General features: G+C 41.1%; 1 protein-coding gene across 1 annotated transcript in view; it reads left to right on the top strand.

Annotated features, from left to right (window-relative positions):
* Positions 1-25,085, top strand: part of KIF7 (kinesin family member 7) — a 54,168-nt gene that overhangs the window by 400 nt on the left and 28,683 nt on the right. The window contains exons 2-6 of the mRNA XM_075207776.1: positions 1,511-1,852; positions 4,364-4,564; positions 7,054-7,471; positions 10,537-11,068; positions 21,305-21,448. Of these exons, the coding sequence (XP_075063877.1) occupies positions 1,528-1,852; positions 4,364-4,564; positions 7,054-7,471; positions 10,537-11,068; positions 21,305-21,448 (1,620 nt within the window). The 5' untranslated portion in view covers positions 1,511-1,527. The remainder of the gene's footprint in view (positions 1-1,510; positions 1,853-4,363; positions 4,565-7,053; positions 7,472-10,536; positions 11,069-21,304; positions 21,449-25,085) is intronic.

Here is a 25,085-nt window from a genome sequence, read left to right as displayed (position 1 = left end):
TGTAAATATAGCTGTGTACAAAGACTTGTCAGTATTGGGGCCTTTAAAATTGAATACATTATTAAAGGAAAAATCTATGTTTACGCTTACTCAAATATTAATATAATAATAATTAGTACCTGTACAGAACATGTATGGTATTGACATACTTGTGTTCTTAAATTGCAGGATCGCTTAGGCTTATGGCTGAGTAACAGCAGTTAAATAGCCTTTGACAATCCTTGCACCAGTGCGCTCTAAAATACACTTGTTTGATCTGAATTAATTTGTCTCAGTGGAAAGGAGACCCTAAAATAAAATTGTTAATTTTCATCAGTTTTGCAATTTTATGATTGGAAGCTTTTAATGATGCTTCTTAAAAGTGATAAGTACTGTGATGTATATATTGACAGCAAATTAACTAAAATGCTGATAAGGTATGTTTTATTTTCTTAAAAAGCTGTTTTATGTAAAACAGAGAAGGAAAACATCTTTTATAGCTTGCACTACTGTTAACAGTTCAGTTCATTATTGATCAAAGTCATTGACTTAATGTATTGGAATAGTGGCTGCTTGCTGTGAACAATTTCTGAAAGATGCATAGTAAAAGGTACTGTAATGATATCAGTGGAGTGATTCTATACAGTTCACATTATATTTTGGGGTTTTATTTCAACTTTGTCCTAAAAAGTACCAGTGAACAGTAAGGAAGCACCCTCTTATAATTTATATAAATATGCAGGAACATTTTTAATTCTCTTGGCAGAAAAATATGTGACTAACAATGTTACTCATGTAAATTATAGCGTTATATTTGGTGAACAGTGATGTCATTTGTGTCCAAAGACTCATTCTTAAAGTGTTCTGTGATGGAATGCATCATTGTGAAGGCAAAACACATCTGGATTTGAGGATTACATCAGACAAGCAGATTGTTGTGCTTCACATTGAAACTTATGTGTTTTAACGAATATTGTACCCACTACTGTAAATTAACTAAATCATGACATATGAACTTTTTTTCATTTAGATGTACATTTAACACCAGAATTTTCCTGCATCAGTGTGACTGAAGCCTCACATCACTACTCTCCTACTGGGGATCCTGCTCCTTCCACTATCTAATTCTCAGTCTGTGACTTTCCGCTAGACTCCATTCCACTCCTCACATCATTACACTGCCTCTGTTACATGCAGCCCTTCCCTCACTAATAATAATAAGGAAATTGGTCACCCCCTCTGACAGTACACTGATCCCCTGCTTTGAGTATTCTGATGACCTGATTGAGTGCAGGTTGTTCTTGAGTACAATAAGATTCTCAGACCCTAGACAGACAAGACTTTACAATGATATTTGAAGTCACCTCATAGTGCCATAATCTGTATTAAACCACATGTACTGCTGCCTGTTGCTTTTATACAGTTACATAACTTCTGGGACTTCTAATTCCTACATTTTATTGTTGGCAATGTATAGTTTGCTTTATTCTGTACAACTCTAGTATAAAGTAATCTTTTGTCTGTTACACAGCATCAGTACTTGGCCTCATGGGTCCCAAGCCTCAGCATGTTCGTGTGGAGGAGACAGCTGTGCATGTGGCTATCAGGATTCGGCCATTGCTACCAAAGGAGGTTCTTCATGGGCAGCAAACATGTGTCCAAGTTGAACCTGGACAGCAGAGATTGACACTGGGAACCAACAGGCACTTTCAGTTCCAGGATGTGCTGGATGAAGCTTGCAGTCAGGAGACAGTATACAGCTGCTGTGTACAGCCCTTGCTTGAAGCTTTTTTTCAAGGATTCAATGTCACTGTGGTTGCTTATGGGCAAACTGGATCAGGAAAAACTTACACCATTGGAGAAGCAAGTATTTGTGAGTATTTCTGTGCAGAATGCTCTGAGATCATTATTGGGGGTATTTTGTTCTATGACACAGGCTGGGTGTATTAATAGTAGACACTTGTTATTGTTGTTAACGGATAGCTTAGATTAAATAGACCTGCAATATATCTAGTGGACAGAGCAGGAGATCCTCACTCCAGGTCAGGGTGGGGTTTTCTCAAACTGCTGCCGCTTTATTAAGAAAGTCCTTCCCAAACAAGAGAGGATGTCCTTAATGACATTGCAGTAGCCGTTGGATTGGAGCATTGAAGAAATGCCAGTAAGCTTTCTGTAATTTTATTTACCTTACCTTATTGCGCCCAAAACAAAACTTTTTTCAGTGGAATTATTCTTTAATATTATTTATATGACCCCAGAATACTCTATAGAATTGTAGAGAGAAGAGAAAACCAGTGAGACACTTTAGTTGTGGGGGAGTATTTTCTGGGAGTAAATAGATATACAATGTTTAGTGGTAAATTTAAAAATGTGACATTTAATCCTGGTAAAAATAGAGATAGAGATGTGCACCTCAGCATTATTCAATCCAGTCTAATCTGTACGTCAGATCATTTGATCTGCTATGAAATATAGCTTGCATTGGATCTAATAGTGTTGATTTTCTGACTTACTAGGGCCAGGGCCGGCGCTACCACTAAGCAAACCTTGCTGGTCGTCTAGCATACTCAGGTTTAGGGGACGACTAAAACACTTATTGAGTATCAATGTCACTCGTTCATTGCGACACCCCCTCACCATGTGCTGGTCGCTGACATGAAGGGACGGCAGCCCTCAGCTTCTTACCTGTGAAGCTGCTGGCTGCTGCTCCTCTGTGCTCACTCAGAAATGTGTAAAGATACACCGCTAATGCTAGCAAATAGCACTGGTTCATCAACTCTTTCCACCCACTTCTGGTTTTCTCCACTGGACTACCACGTAAAAGGCATAAGTATACCCGCCTCCATAAGGCATCAGGACAAATGCCCTTTAAATATTGAATTGTGTTGAATTGCTTGTGGCTTTTTTCTGGGATAACATCTTAAATAAATTACATTGAAAACCGTTTTGAACCATGTTGTTTTCTATGTTCTTTTATGTTTTTATGTGTCATGAAATGCAATAAAGCGGTCACAGCACCTACCATGACATTTATTTACTGTGTTTATTCAACATAAGCAGATGCATGGCTATGTTTTGGTGCCAGCAAGTGAAATTCTGCCTCAGCTTATTTTGTGTGACAGCCGTGCTTTGCCACAGCAGAGTGGTTAACCATTGCATTACTGTATTGGAGGCAGCTACATGGTGAGCTTCACCACCATTCATTAGTCCCTGCACTGTCGTCATCATATTCCTCATTGCTATTGAGCCGATGCTGCTTCAGACTTCTCAGTCCTGGCCATATTAATATAACGTTGGGCTAATGTACAGTTTGGAGCAGGAAATTATTATAAGAAATGAATTGTACCAGTAAGTAAAGCAACATCATCATCATCATTTATTTATATAGCGCCAACATATTCCGTTAACATTACATAACATTGGAGTTAAATTAATAGGAATGTCTACCTACTGAAAGTATAATGGGACGATAATAGTTTCAATTTATTACGACTCTGCCCCATATTGCTCTGGAAGATCAGACCATTTCAGTGCTGGCATCGGTCTTTTTGGTGTTCCCAGCATTAATGGTTTGCGGTATCCACAGTCAAGTATGTGTGTCTGGTTGTAGTCACTAAGGGCCTGATTCATTAAGGATCTTAACTTGAGAAACTTCTTATTTCAGTCTCCTGGACAAAACCATGTTACAATGCAAGGGGTGAAAATTAGTATTCTGTTTTGCACATAAGTTAAATACTGACTGTTTTTTCATGTAGCACACAAATACGTGATAGCTTATTTGTACACTGAAATTTAAAGTTGATATTTGTGTGCTACATGAAAAACAGGCAGTATTTAACTTATGTGCAAAACAGAATACTAATTTCCACCCCTTGCATTGTAACATGGTTTTGTCCAGAAGACTGAAATAAGAAGTTTCTCAAGTTAGGATACTTAATGAATCAGGCCCTAGGTTTTTGGTAGCGCAATATGAGGTAAAGAAAAGTGACAAGTATACATTCATAAATCAGACAATATTTTTTTTATTTATTCTGTACCATCAGAAAAAAACCAAAATGAAAAAATTGTACCAGGCAAAGGTACAGCTCTGTGCATTTCATTTTCAGGTTTTTTTAGCTAAATTATTATTTTTTTATTTTTTTTTAAATATTTTCTTATGACTGAAGATTCTAAACGTTCCATATGCCTTCAATGGCAGAATTGCAAATCTAAAAAATAGTTTTATAATAATATTAGTATTATTATTATTGTTTGTTATGAGTGGTATAAAATGTTAAGCATTTTTACACCCATTGATACGGCTTGTAATGCAGCAGTTTCTAATAACCACTGAATGACCCTGATTTTATTCTTAAATAATTTTGTTTATTTTTCCTTTTTTTAGCTTCCATCTCAGAAGATGAGCAGGGTATCATTCCACGTGCAATGGCTGAAATCTTCAAACTGGTTGATGAGAATGATCTGATTGACTACACGATCCGTGTATCGTACCTGGAGGTGTACAAGGAGGAGTTCAGGGATCTTCTTGAAGTGCAGACCTCTAGTAAAGACATCCTTATCAGAGAGGATGACAAGGGGAATATTGGTAAAATATGATAATGGAATTCACCAGTTTTTAGTCTGAAACATCTGTGAAACATGTAACAACACTATGTAAAGCCGGTCACATCCTGTTCAATATTGTCAGCCCAATATTTAGCAGAAGGATCTGTTCCCAATTTGGCTGCAAACTGTTGGGGCAAAATTGGGCAGATTCAGCTGTTGAGAGCTCAGATTGCACAACCAGGTCACATGGTGGTGTGTATATATAGCAGTCATCTGCAGACCAAATTTACAGACATGTCCGAAATGCTTACTACCCTGTCCTACCCTAATGTGGCGCTCTCGTTCACTTCACACTGCAATCACTGCAGCTCTAGACAAAGTATCTTCAGCACAAATTCTGATGATCCAAACCAAAACTCTGGCACTCCAATCAAACCAGCAACTGCAAAAGTACTCCATTACTACCATACTCCAAAGCTGACCTCCAACACAAATGTATCCAACACAACTAAGTCAAAGGTCACTTCTCCCAACTTATCCTCCTTGACCTCTTTTCCGCATTTAAGATAGTCAGCCACCCTAATCTGCTGCACACCCTACAGTCCCTTAGCCTTCGCGGCACTATTCTCCAGGTTCATCTACTATCTTTCTAATTGTTCCTTCATTGTCTCCACTTCTGGCATATCCTCCCGTCAACTCCCTCTGTTTGCTCTGGCTGTGTTTTCAGCCCTCTATTTTTCCCTCTTTATATCTCTACTCTGAGAACTAATACTGTCCTTCAACCCCTGCTATCGCCTTTATACAGACGACACCCAACTGTACCTCTTCTCTCTTATCTTCTTGTTTGTCCAACTGCCTCTCCACTATCTCCATATGTCCCTATACTACTTAAAGGTCAACATGTATAAAACTGAGCTCTTCATTTGTCCTCATCCCAATGTTTCTACCCACATCCCTTCCAGTTTATCTCACCATCGACAACATCACGCTCTCCACAGTCTTTCATGCCCACTGCCCTGGTATCATCCTTGTCTCTCCACCTTTAGCTTCATGCCACACATCCAGCCTCTCTTGCTGTCATGTTTCCTCCTCCTTCTAATTGCCAGAATATGTCCCTTCCTCGCTCTGGACATTTTTAAAACCCTGATCCGTTCTCATTATCTCCCTTCTATACTACTGCAGCCTCCCCTCACTAGTCTTCTAGTCACCTATCTATTTCCACTACAATCCACCCTAAAACCACGGAGGTACTAGTCTTCCTCTCTCACTGCTCCACATCTCTTACAATACGCTACAATTCCCTACACCGGCTCTCCATAACTTCCACAATCTATTTCAAGCGTTCAGTCTTTCAAGTGCTTTCTCGGAAACCACCTCGTCATTATAGCCCACCCTACATCCTACCTTTACCTGATACTACTCTCCCTGGGTACAGCTAGCTACTGCCCCAATCACCACTCCATTTGTCTAGCTTCAATTTTCTCAGCATTGCCCTATCCACCTAGACAGTAAGAATGATACCAGACATATGTTTCCTGTGACCTGAACCTTTGATCTCACTAATGTGTATATAACATTACAATATTTCGCCATAAACTCTACTACTACATTTCCTTATAAATAACTATGTGTTGCAACTACTTTTAAAGTGAGCTGATTACAAATATATGTTTTTGTGTGAATGCGTGTATGAGGGTTTGCCATGTGTTGCGGATTATTACGCTCCTCCACGCCGTAGAGTACTAGTTGTATAATTTCGGACAAAGACAAACGGATTGTTAGATATTGACTTGAAATAACCATATCCACTTATCTGACTTCGACAAAAGTTAGGCAAAGAATTGAGTAATTTTTTTTTTTACTCAAGTTTTCTGGACAAAACCATGTTGCAATGCAAGGGGTGCAATTTTTATTGTTTTGCACATAAGGAAAATACTGTCAGTTTTTTCATGTAGCACACAAATACTTGATAGCTTATTTGTACACCGACATCAAAAAATCTGTATTTTAAATTTACCTCCCCTCCAATGCAACATGGTTTTGCCTTACTTTTGCTTAACTTTCCTTAATGAATCAGGCCTATAGATGCTAAAAGGACAGCCAGCATGTAATGCAAAATAGTTGCTAATAGAAATTACATGAGAACTCCCTCAAAAACGTCCTGCAAGGCACTCATTTTTCAAGCTTGCTGCAAGATGTCAACATTACTTCCATAGGGTATTATTGAAACTGTAGTGGCATGACTCAGCTCTCGGATTCAGATAATGGGGTATGCCCTATTTGTAATTTGTTGGGGCCAGGATTGTTTGAGAAGACGTTGTCCAACAAAGTAGACGACCCCATTAATTGTATAATTATGTCTCCTTTATCAGAGAACATCGTTTTTTTTAATGGAGAAGTGATACTACAGCAGTATAAGGAGTACCCCAGTGAATTTCTCAATAACACTGATTTTACAATGTTTGTTAGGCTCCTAAAATGGACATGTCTTTTTGAGTTTGTGCAATGTTTTTATTTATTTTTCCTCAGTGCTTTGTGGTGTAAAGGAGACCGAAGTGGAAGGACTCGATGAGGTGCTTAGTCTACTAGAAATGGGCAATACTGCTAAGCATACAGGAGCGACTCAAGTTAATACCCATTCAAGTCGCTCACATACAGTTTTCACAGTCACCATGGAACAGAGGAGAGGGGCTGGTAGAGTCACCAGAATAACCAATGGGGAGGACGGTCCAGTACTTGCTATTGGCCAGCATCTGTCCTCCAAGTTCCACTTTGTAGACCTAGCTGGTTCGGAGCGAATACTGAAAACAGGCAACACTGGAGAGAGGCTGAAGGAAAGCATTCAGATCAACACTGGACTACTAGCCTTGGGTAATGTAATCAGCGCCCTGGGGGATCCAAAGCGGAAAAGCAGCCATATCCCATATCGGGATTCTAAGATCACCAGGTATTGAGTTAACAGTACTAGTGTTTGCATGTTTTTAGTCACTTTTAAATACCGAGTTCAAGGAGATCATAGCAGGGTCCCTGCAAGAAAACATTCTCATCACAATGTTATTCTTTGTTTTGTTTTTTAAGTCCTGTTTGTTAATTTAATTTAAGATACATGTGCCCTAATCCTCCCAGTGTTCTCCCAGCACCTATTTCACTGGTGCTCCACCCGGCTGTTTTTACTTGCCACCCGGCTCTATTGTAATAGAATAAACCATTGTTTCTCGTATTAGAATAGGCACTATGTGTGCACTACAGCCGGCAGTGTGTGTTAGACCACTGACCACCAGTCTGACCAGTCCTGGCAGGTGTGGACAATAACCTCCAACATTTTTCAATTTTATTGCAAAGTATTACAACTGCCCCCACCCAGCTACTAATTAATGCCACCCGGCTGGCAAAATTTTCTGGGGAGAATACTGTTCCCCATATTATCCTTGTGTCTATATGATTAGTAGTCAAATGTGATTCTGCTCTGCATTTACAGTGTATTGTAACAGCCCACAAGAAATGTCAGTTACAATAACTGATTGCAGAAATTGATGATAATAGGGAGTATAGTTCAGCTAATCAGTCTTCAGAGTTCAGAATATCATGGTCAATAATGATTTCAGCATCTGAATAATTTTCCACCATAGACAGTTTTATAAATGTGGCTAGTTTCCCTTTAATATATAGTTATGTTTTAAGAATTTTCTAAATGTGGATCTGTTCAACTTTGCCTGAGAAGGAGCGACACTCAGACATAGAAGCAGGAGCACAGTTTGCTATGATTGTTGGACTTTATAACATTGTTGACATAAGCAGTGTGTGTTTCTTACGTCATAGGCTCCAAATTGGATTATTTGGGATTCCTACCACTGATCAATTTAACATACTATGTAATATCCAATAACAAAAAAAAACAACTGCAAGGATTGTTCTTAATTACAAATAATGAAACGGACAATATATGTATAAGTATTTGCTCCCTCGTTTTAACACTTGTAAGCACTTTTAGCAGCTGCCGTGAGTATTTGGTTGCACATCTGGGGCTAGATTTACTAAGCTGCGGTTTTGAAAAAGTGGGGATGTTGCCTATAGCAACCAATCAGATTCTAGCTTTCATTTATTTAGTACTTTCTACAAAATGACAGCTAGAATCTGATTGGTTGCTATAGGCAACATCCCCACTTTTTCAAACACGCAGCTTAGTAAATCTAGCCCCTGGACTCTGTAATTTTTGTCTATTCCTCTGTACTCCAGCTCCATCAGGGTGCTGGTAATATGCAAAGCATCACACTGATTCTGAATGGGATTGAGGTCTGGACTTTGAGTCACACCAGGACATTGATTTTTTTTTATTTATTTTTTTTATTTATTAAAGCACAACAATTTGTCTTTTTGTATGTTCTGGGTTATTTTTCTGTTGAAGCATAATTATTCTCCCAAATCCAAGGCCTCTTGCAGACTGAACCAAGTTTTCCTCCAAGTCTTTTCTATATTTTGCACCATCCATTTGCCCTATTTTTTGACAAGTTTGTCAGTCGCTGAGGTAGAGAATACCATAACATTATGATGATATAGGGATAGTGTTCTTGGGATGATGTGCAGTGGCAGGCTTGTGACAAACATAGTGTCTAGCTTTGAGGCCAGACCGTTTAATGCATGTCTAATCAGACCACAGAATCCATCCTCTGCTTGGTATAAGGCTCTCCCATATACTTTCTGGGAAGTTTTCTTTTCACTTCTTTCCCATAACACACAGTTTTGTGAAGTGCCCAGGTCATGTTTGTGCCATGGACTGTATCTCCCATCTCCGCCATGAAGGACAGTAACTCTGACACAGTTACATAGGGCTCTTGGTAGCCTTCTAAATATTTGTCCTTCTTGCGTGGATTCTCTGTTTTGAAGGACAGCCTGTTCACAGTATATCCATTTCTTTATGATGGACTTGACAGTGCTCCAGGGAATAAAAAATGTCTTTGAAATCTTTTTATGTCCTTCTACTGTTTGCTGCATTTCAGTAACTTTTTCTCCGATTTACTTTGAATGTTCTTTAATCTCCAGGATGCTGATGCTGTTTTGGACATACACTATCCAACTATGGGGCTCCGCTCAGACAGGTGTATCTTATTTTAAATTAGTTGAAACACTTTAATTGTAAAGAGGTGGACACCAGTGTGACATCTGAAGGCAACTGATTGCTTCAGGGTGTATTTATGTATAACTGATACCGCTTTCATACTGCTGCCCCGGCAATATCCCGGGTTTTTCAAGCCGGGTTTTTGCCGGGGCTCGGAGCGACCCAGCTCAGAAACACCATTCATACTGCACCTCGGACCCGGGAATTTCCCGGGTTGACCCCATTCATACTGCACAAGTCTGTGCCCTGGCAATTTGTGGGAGTCATCACCAGAGCAGTTTCCATTGGCTGAAAAATGGTGATGTCATTGAAAGGTGACTGGTGACTCCTTCTCGAATCTTCCACAGGCTCCCACCGATGACATCATCCTCCAGAGACAGGCAGACAGCCAATCAGCTTGTTTTCTGTGCAACCCGGGTTGAAAAACCCGGGTTGCACCATTCATAGTGCAGGCAACCCGGGTCCGACCCGGGAATTACCCCTCGATAAATCCCGGGTTGAAGACCCGGGTTTTTAGACCCGGGGTTTTTGACTTGTACCATTCATACTTCACCAAGACCCGGGTCGTTTGAGCTCGCCCCGGCAAAAACCCGGGATTTTGGTGCAGTATGAATGGGGTATTAGCAAATTATTAGAATTCATGTCTGTTTTTTTTATTTGTGCATAATTCAGATAAATCTTTAGGGTTTTGTTTTTGACAATATTTTGTCTTCATCAGTGATAAGGATTCCCAAATAAATCCATTTTGATACCATGATGTAAGAAAATGTGTATAATGCCAAAGGTATTCATACTTTTATAGGCACTTTATGTTTTAGAGTTTATCCTCATCATTCATGTATACCATCTGGAATGTGGAGTGAGTACAGTGCATTCAATTTATTTTTTATCTATAGGATCTTGAAGGATTCCCTTGGAGGAAATGCAAAGACTGTTATGATTTCTTGCATTAGTCCTTCTGCATCAGATTTTGATGAAACATTAAACACTCTAAACTATGCCAACCGGGCTCAAAATATTAAGAATAAAGCAACGGTCAACTGCAAGAAAGATGCCGACCGTGTGGAAGACCTACAGCATCAAATAAAGTCCCTACAACGTGCTCTAGAACAGAGGCATAGATCAGAAACACGAATACTAAATAGATTTGACCTTGCCAAGCCTGCAGCCCGAAGGTCTACAGACGATCATGTGTCCCGACTAATGGCCGAGTGTGCACATTACAGGACTTGCACAGACACAGGCTATCTTCTTCTTATGGACCTTCTGGCAGGGGGAGGGTTGTCTCCCACTCAGTCCCAGAGGGTGAAGGACTGGATGTGCACAGTAGAAGAGGAGAGGAGTGAAGTGACATCAGCTTCCGGTCAAGACAGCGGTATTGAGAGCTCTTCTGTTGAGGAAACCAGTAGGAGACAGACAAAGGGCAAGGTATGGATTTGAAACTTGGAAGCAACTTATTTTGTGTTATCCTTAAACATATGTTTAGTATTATCAATGGTACTTGGTTGTTTTAAAGTGACGGCAACCAAAAATAAAATTGTCCCCAAGTAATGACTGTAGAGAGGAAAGTTATTTCAGTTTATTCATTTGATGTAATTAGTGTTTCAGCAGCATTTACCTGTAGTATGATCACTTTCTCCCTTGTACCCTACTACAGTCCCAAGTGCTTACAGAGCTTTGTACATCATTGGTAGACTGATTGTAGATGGCAACTCTCTCTTAACTGATGGACAATGTCCATGCCTGTTTGCAGCATTGTGCACTGAGAATGTGATGCACATGTCGACAAAAGTAAAAGTGCCAGTTCAAAGCAAATTTTTTTGGAAAATCCTTTAAATACCTTGTTGCACAACACACAATCTTGATTTGTGTATTTGGGAGCAGAATAGGACACATTCTTGCCACTAGTCCACATTCAGCAAGGAATGGCCTCATCCATGCAGAGCTTGCCATAAAATGGACATACAGTTTGCACCACCGGTGGTAGTCATGTAAGCGGCTCTTACAAACCCGACACACACCACACTGACAGAAAAATGATGATCAGTACAACAGAGATAATATAATGACAGTGACTTACCATGTAAGGGACAAATAGTATTTCCGGCAACTAAAATTCCCTGCAAATGTAAAAAGCGACTTTGCAAAACTTATACACTAGCAAATTACGTCACTTGTAATGGACATACTGAAAACTGCAGTTTTAAAGCGGCAATATGTGGACCCACCACCTGGATTACATTATACAGGTTGTGGGTCCACCCATTGCCACTTTGAAACTGCAGTTTTCATTATGTCCATTACAAGTGATGTGATTTGTTAGTGTATAGGTTTTGCAAAGTCTCTTTTTACATTTGCAGGGGGATGTTAGCTGTCGGAAAGACTACTTGTCCCTTACATGGTAAGTCGCTAGAACGTGATATTCATCATCATCATTTATTTATATAGCGCCAACATATTCCGTAGCGCTTTACAATTGGGGACAAACATAATAAACTAATAAACAAACTGGGTAAAACAGACAAAGAGGTGAGAAGGCCCTGCTCGCAAGCTTACAATCTATGGGACAATGGGAGATTGACACATGAGGATAAGTCTAAATTTTCCTTTTTGGCCCAGCCAGACTGCAAAGGTAAAAGTGACTCATAAGCTAAATGATCCCGTCACACAACAATGTTGGTCAGGGGGTAGTTGTCTTGTGTGAAATTGTGTAACAGGCTAAAGGTAGCGAGGTTAAGAGGGTGGCTGAGGAACATTATAAGCTTGTCTGAAGAGGTAGGTTTTCAGAGAACGCTTGAAAGTTTGTAGACCAGAGGAGAGTCTTACTGTGCGAGAAAGAGAATTCCATAGAGTAGGTGCAGCCCGAAAAAAGTCCTGTAACCGGGAATGGGAGGATGTAATGAGGGTGGATGAGAGACGCAGATCTTTTGCAGAACGGAGTTGCCGAGTTGGGAGATATTTTGAGACAAGAGAGGAGATGTATGTTGGTGCAGCTTTGTTGATAGCCTTGTAGGTTAGTAAAAGTATTTTATATTGGATTCGGTACAACACAGGCAGCCAGTGTAGAGACATACAGAGTGATTCAACAGAGGAATAATGATTTGCAAGGAAAATCAGTCTTGCCGCAGCGTGCAAAATAGATTGTAGGGGTTTGAGTCTGTTTTTGGGAAGACCAGTAAGGAGGGAATTGCAATAGTCAATGCGGGAGATAAGTGCATGAATTAAGGTTTTTGCAGTGTCTTGCGTGAGATATGTGCGAATTCTGGAAATGTTCTTTAGATGTATGTAGCAGGATTTAGATATAGAGTCAATGTGGGGAACAAAGGATAGGTGTGAGTCAAGGATTACACCTAGGCATCGAGCTTGTGGGGTGGGATTTATGGTCATGTTATCAACAGAGATAGAAATGTCAGGTATGCTCTTGTTGGTGGGTGGGAATATTATTAACTCTGTTTTAGAAAGATTAAGTTTGAGTTGGCGAGAGGATATCCAAGATGATATGGCAGAAAGACAGTCAGTTACACGGGACAACACAGATGTCGAGAGATCAGGAGAGGATAGATAGATTTAAGTATCATCCGCATAGAGATGATACTGAAAGCCAAAGGAACTTATTCGATTTCCAAGAGAAGCGGTATAGATAGAGAACAGCAGAGGACCTAGCACTGAGCCTTGTGGTACTCCAACTGATAGGGGAAGCGGAGCAGAGGTGGCTCCAGAGACATTAACAGTGAAAGAGCGATTCGAGAGGTAGGATGAGAACCAGGATAGAACAGTTTCTTAAAGCCCTAGGGATTGCAGCGTTTGTATGAGAAGAGAGTGGTCAACGGTGTCAAATGCAGCCGAGAGATCCAGGAGGATTAGGAGAGAGTAATGGCGTTCTCTGTGGAGTGTTGAGAACGAAAGCCAGACTGAAGAGGATCCAACAGGTTGTTAGCGGAAAGAAAGCGTGTGAGGCCAGTGTAGGCAAGCCTCTCTTGAAGCTTGGAGGGGCAAGGGAGCTGAGATATGGGACGGTGAGAGAGAGAGTTTGGGTCAGAGTTTTGTTTTTTTTAGAATAGGAGTAATCACTGCGTGCTTGTATAGTGATGGAAAGATGCCAGTAGAGAGCGAGGGATTACAGATTTGAGTTAGAGGTGAAATGAGCACAGAAGACAGGGATCTACCAATTTGCGAGGGAATAGGATCAAGAGTACAGGGGGTAGAGTAGGAAGATAAGAAGAGAGTAGAAATTTCCTCTTCATTTGTGGGGTCAAATAAAGAGAAGGTGTCAGAGGGTAGTGGGAAGGAATTGAGCAGATTGCTTGTCAAGGAAGAGGATACCATTTTATTATTATCATTTATTTGTTAGGCGCCACAAGGTTTCCGCAGCGCCGTACATAATACAAACAGGAGACCATACAAGGTGACATAGTACACAGCAATAAACACAAAGTACCAATACTTCAGAACTCCGGGCAGACATATGAGGGAAGATGGAGTAGAAGAACAGGTATGGAGACAGGAGGGGAGAGGGGCCCTGCTCATACGAGCTCACATCCTAAGGAAGGGTGGACAAACAGGTACAGGAGGGAGCCATTAAAGTAAGGGAGAGAAGGGCGGGGCTGGTGGAGAGAGGGGAGAATGAGAGAAGGATGTTTGCGAAGGTGCAACGAGGTAAGGGTTAAGTGGATGGGTGGTAGTCATTGAGGAACAGGTGAGTTTTGAGTGCCCGTTTGAAGGAGCACAGACTGGGTGAGAGACGGATGGAGCGAGGGAGGTCGTTCCAGTGAAGGGGGGCAGCACGGGAGAAGTCTTGGATTCTGGAGTGGGAAGACGTGATCAGAGTGGAGGAGAGGCGACGGTCATTGGCCGAGCGCAGGGAGCGGGCAGGGGTGTGAATGGTGAGGAGGTTGGAGATGTAGGGGGCAGTAGAGTGGGAGAGGGCTTTGTAAGTGGTGGTGAGGAGCTTGAAAAGGATTCTGTAGGGGAAGGGGAGCCAGTGTAAGGCAAGGCAGAGAGGGGAGGCGGAGGAGGAGCGGCGTGAGAGAAAGATGAGTCGGGCGGCCGCATTGAGAACAGAGCGAAGGGGGGCGAGTTGGGAGAGGGGGAGGCCAGTAAGGAGAAGGTTGCAGTAGTCGAGGCGGGAGATGATGAGAGCGTGTATGATGGTTTTGGTGGCATCTTGTGAGAGGAAGGGCCGGATGCGGGCAATGTTACGCAGCTGGAAGTGGCAGGTTTGGGCTAGAGATTGGATGTGGGGGACAAAGGAGAGAGAGGAGTCAAGGGTGACACCCAGGCAGCGGAGCTGGGTGACAGAGGAGATGGTTGAATTATTAACCACGATGGAGAGGTTGTGGTGAGAGGGGAGCCTGGGGGGAGGGAAGATAATTAGTTCAGTTTTAGAGATATTAATTTTGAGAAAGCGCGAGGACATCCAGGAGGAGATGGCAGAGAGGCAGTCAGATACACGAGAGAGGAGAGTGGGAGAGAGATCAGGAGAAGATACGTAGAGTTGAATGTCGTCAGCATAGAGGTGATACTGAAGACCATAGGAGGAGATGAGAGTCCCGAGTGAGGAAGTGTAGAGCGAGAATAGTAGGGGGCCGAGAACAGAGCCCTGGGGGACACCAACCGGGAGAGGGGAGGGGGTGGAGGCAGAGCCAGATGTGGAGACAGAGAAGGTGCGGTTGGCGAGATAAGAGCAGAACCAGGCGTGGACAGAACCAGAGACCATTTCTAGTCTGATCTTGTCAATCTTGTCCTTGAAGTAGGAAGCAAGATCCTGAGCAGTGATAGTAGATGGAGGGTTCGGGGTGGGAGGATTGAGAAGATGATTGAATGTATTGAAAAGGCTTTTGGGGTTAGAAGCCTGAGCATAGATAAGAGATTGGAAGTATGTTTGTTTTGCAGTGTCCAGAGCATTTCGATAGGAACGGTAGACAGAAGTATATGTGAAGAAGTCATTAGAGGTGCGAGATTTACGCCATTGACGTTCTGCTTTACGGGACAGTTTTTGAATATTTTGTGTTGCTTTAGTGTGCCACGGTTGACATCGAAGTCGACGTGTAGTATGTAGTGTCGCTGGAGCCACTTGATCAAGGGCCGTTGCTAAGGTTAGATGAAAATGAGGTACTGCCATCTCAGGGGATGAGAATGTAGAGATAGGGGAGAGAAGGTGTTGGAGAGAGGTGGAAAATTGTCGAAGATTAATAGAATTCAGATTTCTGCGGGTATGAGGAGGCTTGGTAGAGTTAGACAGTAGAAAGGTTAGAGCAGTGGGGGTGAGTGTGTAGCTGATAAGGTGATGATCCGAGAGGGGGGAAGGGTGTGTTAAGAAAATTAGAAACTGAACATAGTCTAGAGAAAACAAGATCAAGGCAGTGGCCATCCTTATGAGTACCTGATTCAATCCACTGGGAGAGGTCAAGTGAGGAGGTTAAAGAGAGTAGTTTGGAAGCAGCTTTGGAAGGTGGGTTATCAATGGGGATGTTGAAATCACCCATGACAATGGTGGGGATGTCTGAAGATAAGAAGTGAGGGAGCCATGCAGAGAAATCCTCAATAAATTGTTGGTGTGCTCCAGGGGGACGATAGATCACCGCAACACGTAGAGAGAATGGATTAAAAATGCGAATAGCATGTACTTCAAAAGATGTGAACGTAAGTGATGGGACATTTGGTAGAACTGTGAACGTGCACTGTGGGGAGAGAAGTAGTCCAACCCCACCTCCTTGTCTGCCTTCAGGTCTGGAGGTGTGGGTGAGATGGAGGCCACCATGTGAAAGTGCTGCAGGTGAGGCAGTGTCTGATTGCACGAGCCATGTTTCTGTTATTGCCAGAAGGTTGAGGTTTTTTGAGAGGAAAAGATCATGAATGGAGGTAAGTTTGTTACAAACAGAGCGTGCATTCCAAAGGGCACATTTAAAGGACTTTGGAAGAGAGGGGAGACAGGCGATGTGTTTGAGGTTTGCTATAGAATGGGAGTGCTCTGATGTATGTGTGTGTGAGGAGTTTGGGGGACCTGGATTAGGTGATATATCACCAGCTAATAGAAGCAGAGTGAGAGAAAGATAGGCAAGGGGATTGTAAGATGTGTGACTTTTTATTTTCTGGCTACAGGTGGAGGTTGTACTTGTTAGAGATAATAAATAGGACAACAGTTCATGGGTGTTAACTAGAGGTGAGTGGCGTAATGCAGGAGCAATATGAACAAATGTTTGTGTTGGTGGAGGGGTGAAAGATGACACAGTCCTAAAGATCATGCCATGAAAAGAGACTAAGAAAAGCAATTAGTTAAACATTGTGATTAAAGGAGTTAAAGCCAAAAAGTTAAGGGATTTATAAGAATTACCTCTTTGCAGTGTTCCATATAGATAGACAAGTAATGCAGAAATAGGCTGTGGCAGATGTTGCTTATTGCTGGTAGTAAAATAAAGTCAAATGTAGTCCAATGTTTGTCTAACTGTGCATTTTCGTCCACTTTGTGAGAAAATCCCACTTCGTGAAGAAATCACACACGTCTACCCCACATACGTCTCCCCATAGAATGAAGCTAAGATGTAGTCAGTCTAATTTAGGAATACACTACAGGTGTGCAAATTGGTCAGCTAATCAAAGGAAAAGAAAACATTTGTGGGATAGGATAGAGGAAGCCAGATACCTATCATAAATTAGGCAGCAATAAAAGACTGGGCCAACCTAAGTTTCAACAGATAACAATTTCCTATAACATACTTTAAACACAGTTGCAGAGATGAGATACAGAAATTAATGTAGTTCTGAGTAGTAGAATCTAGACATACTTTAAACACAGTTGCAGAGATGAGATCCATTCACTTGACAGTATAAATGGCTGTGATCATTATGTGCAAAAATAGGCACATAGGGTGTGATGCTGAGTTGGATGAATGACCGTTTGCGTAGCGTAATATCCATAAATTTGTACTGCATATGCCCACAAAACAAGCCACACGCATCTATGTGTATGCAGAGTTGTATGTATCTACACTTGTGCATGAGATGGGGAAGGAATGTGCTGTCTGATGTAGAGCCATCACTAGCCGGTTCTGATTTGACTGATTGCAATTCACCTCTGAATTTGATAGGTGCTTTCATCATTGATTGTGCATATATTATATGGTATATTATATCTGATGTATTATCTGAAGCCTAATAGCAATTTTTTCTTATGACCTGGTTGTAGCATATCTGTGTGTATGTATGCCTTATGTAAACCTTACGTACGTAAATAAACCTGGGGTATATGCTACAGGTGCAGAACTGGACATATCTTAACATGCCTACTACTTAAATACATAAATACACTATTTTTATGAGCAGCTTTTTTCAGTTTAAATTACATCCAATATGCGCCCAACTTCACATCAGGCCCATTATGTCCCAAAATGGCAATTTATTGCTGCTTAGTAACTGACGCTTCTTGACTAAGAGTCACTTAGGTACAGTCCAACCACTACCTGAGATATCCACAGTCCGGTGTTCTTGGCAAAAATACTTTCCCCAATGATCAGTTTTATCTGAATTATTTTAGCCCTGACAAGTACTTTTAACTTTTGCATAAGCATTTGGCTTTACATTTAGTTGTTCATACCAACTTGCATTTTATGTTTTGTGGTCCTTTAATAACGTGTAATAGCCACTAAATATAGCTCCCATAGATAGGTGCTCCTTCACCAGCACATGGCAGACTAGACAGTCCGAGTTTGTGCCAGTGACTTCCATAGTACAACAAAATTCTGCTAGTCTGTTGCTATAATAAAAAGGGTCCGTATAGGTTGTGGTTGTGGATTGCAGTGTTTGATGCTGGGTTTGAGAATTACATATACTCTTATCATCAATCATTTTTATTTACATTTTTCAAAAAGGAAATTGGGGTACATAAAAAAAGTGAAAGGGGAGTACATCAAGGAGGGGAACAGGTTACAAAAAGGGGATGGATACCTTTAAAAAAAAAAAAAAGAATAATTTACAATCATAGTTGAGGTTGAAAAAAGACACCAGTCCATCAAGTTCAACCTATTTTGGATCTCCTGCGATCCTGCACTTATATTTGAAATTGATCCAGAGTAAGCAACCGCCAATCTGTTTCAATTGTGAAAATTCCCCCAGACCCAATATTGCAGTCCTATTTTTACCCTATATCCACTACTATCAATTCATTTTAATTAACGGTCATATCTCTGGATACAATTTTCCGCTAAAAATTTGTCTAACCTTTTCTTAAACATATCTATTGAATCTGCCATCACAACCTTCCCTGGCAATAAATTCCATATCTTGACTGCCCTTACTGTAAAGAACCCCTTCCTTTGCTGGTTGTGAAATTTCCTCTCAATCAAAACATTGAAATTCAGAAAACATATCTAGCTCTCCAAGCAGGCCTACCAACCAAGCATATTCTAACTTAAAATTGAGGCTATCCTGTTAAATTGGTAGGCGGGCGGTCTGAGTTTGGGCTCCGCTGAATGTTGATCAAACTTTCCACTTCTGTGAAATACTCGTTCCATTTGATAAGATGGCAGGAGGAGTAGGAGGAGGAATAAGTCATTCCTAACATTTCCTTATCAAAGTTAATTTGAATTTTAGATATAATCTTAATCGTACTGGGGGGAGATAAGAGTTTTTTCAATTCTGTATTTGTATATGCCCTATCATGTTTCCAAACTTTTGAAAGGAGTAAATGGAGTAATGCTATTTCTGGATGATATACACATACGTTTAGGTTACAACACAGCTTTATGAATGTCATGTCTGTAGGTTAACTTTTTAATTGTTATTTTGGAGACACAGTACTGTGTTCTGTAGGTCATAAATGTTTGCAGAACAGTTATTTATTCTACTGGTCCCATACAAATAAGAGAACAAGAAGAATTTAAATGGAAACAGCCTGTACATGATTATTGTGTATATTGTTAAACATCTGTGATTTATTAAGTAATAAGATGTCTCTATAAAACAGCTTAGTTAAAATTCTGACTCCAGCTAACTTTGAACTTTTGTCTATTGGAATAAACCATAGCCATAAAACTGTATTCATTTTAGAAAGAGATAGACAGCCTCCCTGCTATGTTACTCGACATCATCATACAATAAACTATAAGTATATTGTTAAATTAGAATGTGCAAGTTCTGTGGATAATGTCAACACATATAAAACTGTAAACCACCCATCTGTTTTTAGATCACTCTGAATGATGTGATATGAGTTCTTAAAGGAGTTTTATAGTTTTAAAAAAAGTGTATTAATATGGATACAAAATACAAGCTGTACATTCTCCAGTTTATTGGCTGCTTTGCAGCAGTGTGGTCATACAAACCAATGACCTGATCAGCCCATGCGTACATCCAGGCTTTCTCGCCACTTCCCATGGATAACTGATGAGTGTCAGTGGGCAGAATGTGATCGCAGAAGAAGGTTGCATAGTAGAGTATAAAACACCTTCATGTTAATGTGATGGAGCTTAGAACTGTCATCCATGTACGAATGCTCTGATTTAGAGCAGTTCCAGTATTTACAATAAATACTAATTTTACAAATAAAATGAGTGCTCATCCAAATATAGCATTTTTATTTATATCAATACATGCTGCAAACTAGCCTATACCTCTAATTACTAAATTAAATTACTACTTATGTAAAATGTTCCTTTCATTGTAAGCCCAAAAGCTTTTGGCTACATTATCTGCACCACATGGATCAAGGACGTGTTACTCCAGTTAATTTTTTTTTGTAGTAACAGTTACATGAAAAGGGTAGTGTGTGTGTGTGTTTTTATATATATATATATATATATATATATATATATATATATATATATATACACACAGGTATAGCAAAAGTTAAAGTAACATTTAATACAATGCGCCCTCATGCAGCCCACATTGATACTTTAAAACTGCTATCCCATGAAAAAAAGAACATGGTGTTATATCATAAATCACGCTGGTTTATTGTAAGAAGGCACATGGTTTTTTCCTTACCTTTATTTTTCAAGCTGCTATTAATGATTTACAATCTGTGACTACAATGGCGATGCACAGAGGCTTTGCAATGACCCACTTCTCAGCATACTTGTTCACAGCACAATCCCTTTACTCGTCCTCCTGCCTCTGTCATCATGTACATGGACGGAGGGCTGGACTTAGAGATCAGGTGATCCTATCCTCAGGAACAAACTCGAGTGCTGATATTCAATTGATTTCCAACTTAGAGGCCCTTCCTTCCACCATGTAAAACTCCCCCACGGAGAGGTTTTGCAAAGGGAAGACCGAGTATAAAAGGACATCTTGTAAGACTCATTCATGAGACTCACGTTAAACAGATATAAATCATCAAAGATGCACAATAGATTAGGCGCTAAGAATCATAAAAACAAACAGTATATGTGCCCAATCTGCAGCTCTCAAATACACACATCTGAAACAGTAAATGAATAAGGGAATACAGAGCGTTGTATCGGGCAACCAATTTAATACAATTAATACAAAAAAAACAAAAACCATTGTGTTTTTTGTATGAATGGAATTAAACTGGTTGCCACGATACAGCGCTCTCTATTCCCTTAGGTATAAAAAGAAAAACATGTATGTGGGATTGCCACTTTGCCGAAACAAATCAGTTTAAGTAGTTATTGCTTTAATAGTTGTTTCTTGTTGTTTTAGGCCACATTGAGCTTTGAAAGCACATGTGAATCAGAGAAAGACAAGTGCATTGAAGACCTCCAGTGCAAAATCCAGCGGCTAGAAGATGAGAACAGAGACTTCCTGTCTGCTTTGGAAGATGCCATGGAGCAGTACAAACTGCAGGTGCCCAGCTTCTAGTCCGCTCATATTTCTACTGCATTTTTACATGTTTTATATTCTTTCTATGGAAACTCTTTATAAAAGTGCTATCATTTTCAGTTTCATCTATTAAGTAGCACTGGGGATGGCCAAGACCCCTGCAGTTTAGGAGACCTCAGTGTTCTCAAGGACTAACAGCTGATGAGGCAGATTTTTCAATGATCATCTGGTAACAGGAAAAAAATTATAATGCGTATATTGTCTTAAGACTTGTTAAGTAGATATGTATTTATTTACTTAGCAGTGTACAGAGAATATTTTATCAGTCAAATCCGTCTCTATTACTACAGATACTAATTGCACAATTCCAGCCATTTATTCTCCTTGTAAATTTGTAACTTTGCAAATTCTCCAGGCAGCAATTAGAATCCTTTGACTGTTATTGGTGTTTTAATCTCTGTAATGGTGATGGGATTAGCTGGAAACAACATAATATAACACAGGGGAAAGCAGATTTGTGATGTAACAAAAATGCTGCTAGAAGTAGGAGAACTAAGTAAGAAATTGACTTCTAATCCTTCAACATGAACCCTTAAATTGGGTACAAAGTGATTTGCTCCAGAAGTTTCCATTTAATTTATTATTGCAGTTACTTGATGACTTGATGTTTTAAATGCACCTATAACAATTATATGTCCATTAAATATACAAATGTGTAGAATCAAGGTGAACGTATGGCAGGAGGGTCTTTATTTCCAAGCAGAGGTGAAGCAGTACACCCATCCCCCTTTTGAACTTTAATGCATGCAAATGTTTTAGTTTGCCATTTTATTTATATATTTATATTTCTCCTTCATCCACTCTGGGGGACACTGCTACCATGGGGGGTTGTATGAGGGCGCATTGAGTTGGCGCTTAAATAGTTAACTAAGTTTTCTGCTGACTCCTCCCCTCTACCACCCCACAACCCCACAGACCTCAGTTTTGTTTAAGTGCCCAAGGAGTTGGGCTGTGTTTAGTACTGCTTGGCAGTACTTGCTGTTTAGTTTAGTGTTGATTAACTTTTTTTCCTCTTAGATTTCTAATGGAACTATGTTCCGTTTTTATTTAAAAAAAATAAAACAACAAGAAGAAGAAGAATCTTTAGACTGCAGGCAGTGACGACGCTATGCGGCTGTCACAGCACTGTCCCAACGGGTCCGGTGCTGCCACGGGCAGAGAGCACTGCACTTAGTTGAGAATCCGCCATGAAGGGAGATGCCAAGTCCTTCCTAGGGCTCGATGGATCTCATAGTGCCCTAGGAAGGATTACGAATGGGCATTGACGCAGGAGCAAAACGCAGAGTGGCAGCCTGGGCTGATAGAGGCTTCCTCTGGGCCAGTCATTCCCAACTCCAGTCTTCATAGACCCCTAACAGTTCATGTTTTCCATATCTCTTTGCTGGAGCACAGGTGTATTCATTACTGACTGACACATTTTGAAAGATCCACAGGTGGTATAATTATATCACTTGTGACCTGGAAAACCTGCACTGTTAGGGTTCCCTGAGGACTGGAGGTGGGAAGCAGTACTCTGGGTGTTTGAATCGGGCGGCTGTCAGTTGTATGCTCCAGAGCGGGAGATATTTGCGCGTTTTCGTGTCATTGCAGTTGGACTTCAGAGGCATCTCAGAGAGTTCTATTGCTGTTGGCTTCTCCTCACAATTCCTTTTTGTGTCAGCTAAGTAGGGGTATATATTAAAAAAAAAAAAAAAAAGCACCAGTGCTGGGAGTGTAAAAGAGACCACCCTGCTGATTGGTACACTCCAAAGGCGGGAAAATTCAGCTAGAGTTTACCTCAGAGGACTCCTGACTGAAAGAATGGAGAGTCCATCTGCTGCTGGCTTCCCTTTCTTGACAATTACATTAAGTACCCCAGTGGGGTTCCTTTTCCAGAACCTTCTCTACTGTTCCCTACTGCTCTCTGTATGGTTATTCCTGAGTCACCCTGGTCCTTCCATGCACTTGGACATGGGGATTTTAAAGTTGATGGTATCAATGTTCAAACCCCTCCCATACAGTAGTTTACACTCTCGTACGTTCCAGTGGAATCTACTAAGACAATGGTCGTATCCCCCTTTTTCATCTGGAAACCCAACAAATCAGACTCTCCAGGGAGACTCGTCAACCTCTGAAATGGTGGTTAGTTCAAAAGCTTCTGATGATTGGCCGATCTTTTGTTCTGTGGTCTTGGATTCTGGTGATCTCATATGCCAGTCTGAAGGGCTGGGTTGCTGTTGTTCTCTAGCTTCGTCTCCAGGGTCTTTGGACAGACAGGGAGGCGCTTCGGCCCATAGATGTTCTTGAGCTAAGAGAAATGCTGTTAGCCCTCCAGGGAGCTCAGTCTCTCCTTCAAGGAAAACCAGTCCACCTCCAATCTTTTAATGTCACTGCAGTGGCATATGTAAATCGCCAAGGAGGAACAAGAAGCGCAGGAGCTATGCAGGTAGTGGAACAGGTCTTCTTGTGGGTGGAGAAATTTGTTCCAGTGATTTCGGCAGTGTTTATTCTCGGAATAAAGAACTAGAAGCGTATTTTCTCAGCAGGCATGCAATTCTTCCGGGAGAATGGGAACTGCATCCTCAGGTGTTTCAGGAGGGCGACTGCCAGATCTGGATCTGATGGCATCCAAACACAATCGCTAGGTTCCAAGATTCTGCACAAGAACCAGGGTTTCTCTGGCTGTGGAGGTAATGTCAATGAGGTGGGACTCCTGTTTAGGATATCACTTTCCACCAATGCCGATGATTCCGCGGGTTCTAATGCGAGTACTGTTGGAAGGATTTCCGATCATTCTGGTGGCACCGAATTGGCTCGGTTGGCTCTGATTCGCCAACATCTTGCTTCTGATGGAAGGGTCAGGCTGGGTTTTTCCTCTCAGGCCCGAACCATTGATTTTCCGTCAAGAACCATTTACACCATCCGGACTTGCCTCAGCTGGCTTTAATGGCGTGGCTGTTGAAGTCAACCTTTGGCGGTCGAGGAGGTTCTCTTCCAGGGTAGTGGAGACTCTTATAAAGGCTCGGAAGCCGGTATCATCTAAGATCTATCACAGGGTGTGGAAGATCTATGTACTATAGAGCAGAAGTGTCATAACTCTACCTTTTTCAGATTAGCCCTTTTCTAGCCTTTCTTCAGGATGGGTTAGAGATGGGACTAAGACTGAGTTCTTTGAAGGTTCAGGTCTCTGGGCTTTCTATTTTCTTTCAGCGCCGGTTGGCTTTCCTCCCTGACGTTTGTACTTTCCTTCAGGGGGTTATTCATGTTCCGTTTTCCTCGTGGGATTTGAACCTCGTTATTGAGGTTCTTCAGCGGCTTCCATTCGAACCTGGAGTCGGCTGATCTGCGTTTCTTGACATGGAAGGTGGTGTTTTTACTGGCCATTGCATCTACTCACCGTGTGTCGGAGCTTGGAGCCTTGTCCCGTAGGGTTTTTTATCTGCTGTTCCATGAGAATAGGACGGTTCATAGGACCGTAACTACTTTCTTGCCTAGGGTAGTTCCTGGTTTTTATTTAAACCATGAGATAGTGGTTCCGGCCTTTAAAGAAGGGATTGCTTCTTCTGGGCCTTCTTACTCTGTTAGTCTGGACGTGGTCCGGGCTTTACGATTTTATGTGGAC

This window comes from Mixophyes fleayi, chromosome 4, assembly GCF_038048845.1.
Source record: "Mixophyes fleayi isolate aMixFle1 chromosome 4, aMixFle1.hap1, whole genome shotgun sequence".
Classification (NCBI taxonomy): Eukaryota; Metazoa; Chordata; class Amphibia; order Anura; family Limnodynastidae; genus Mixophyes; species Mixophyes fleayi.
This window is presented reverse-complemented; position numbering and strand designations above follow the sequence as displayed.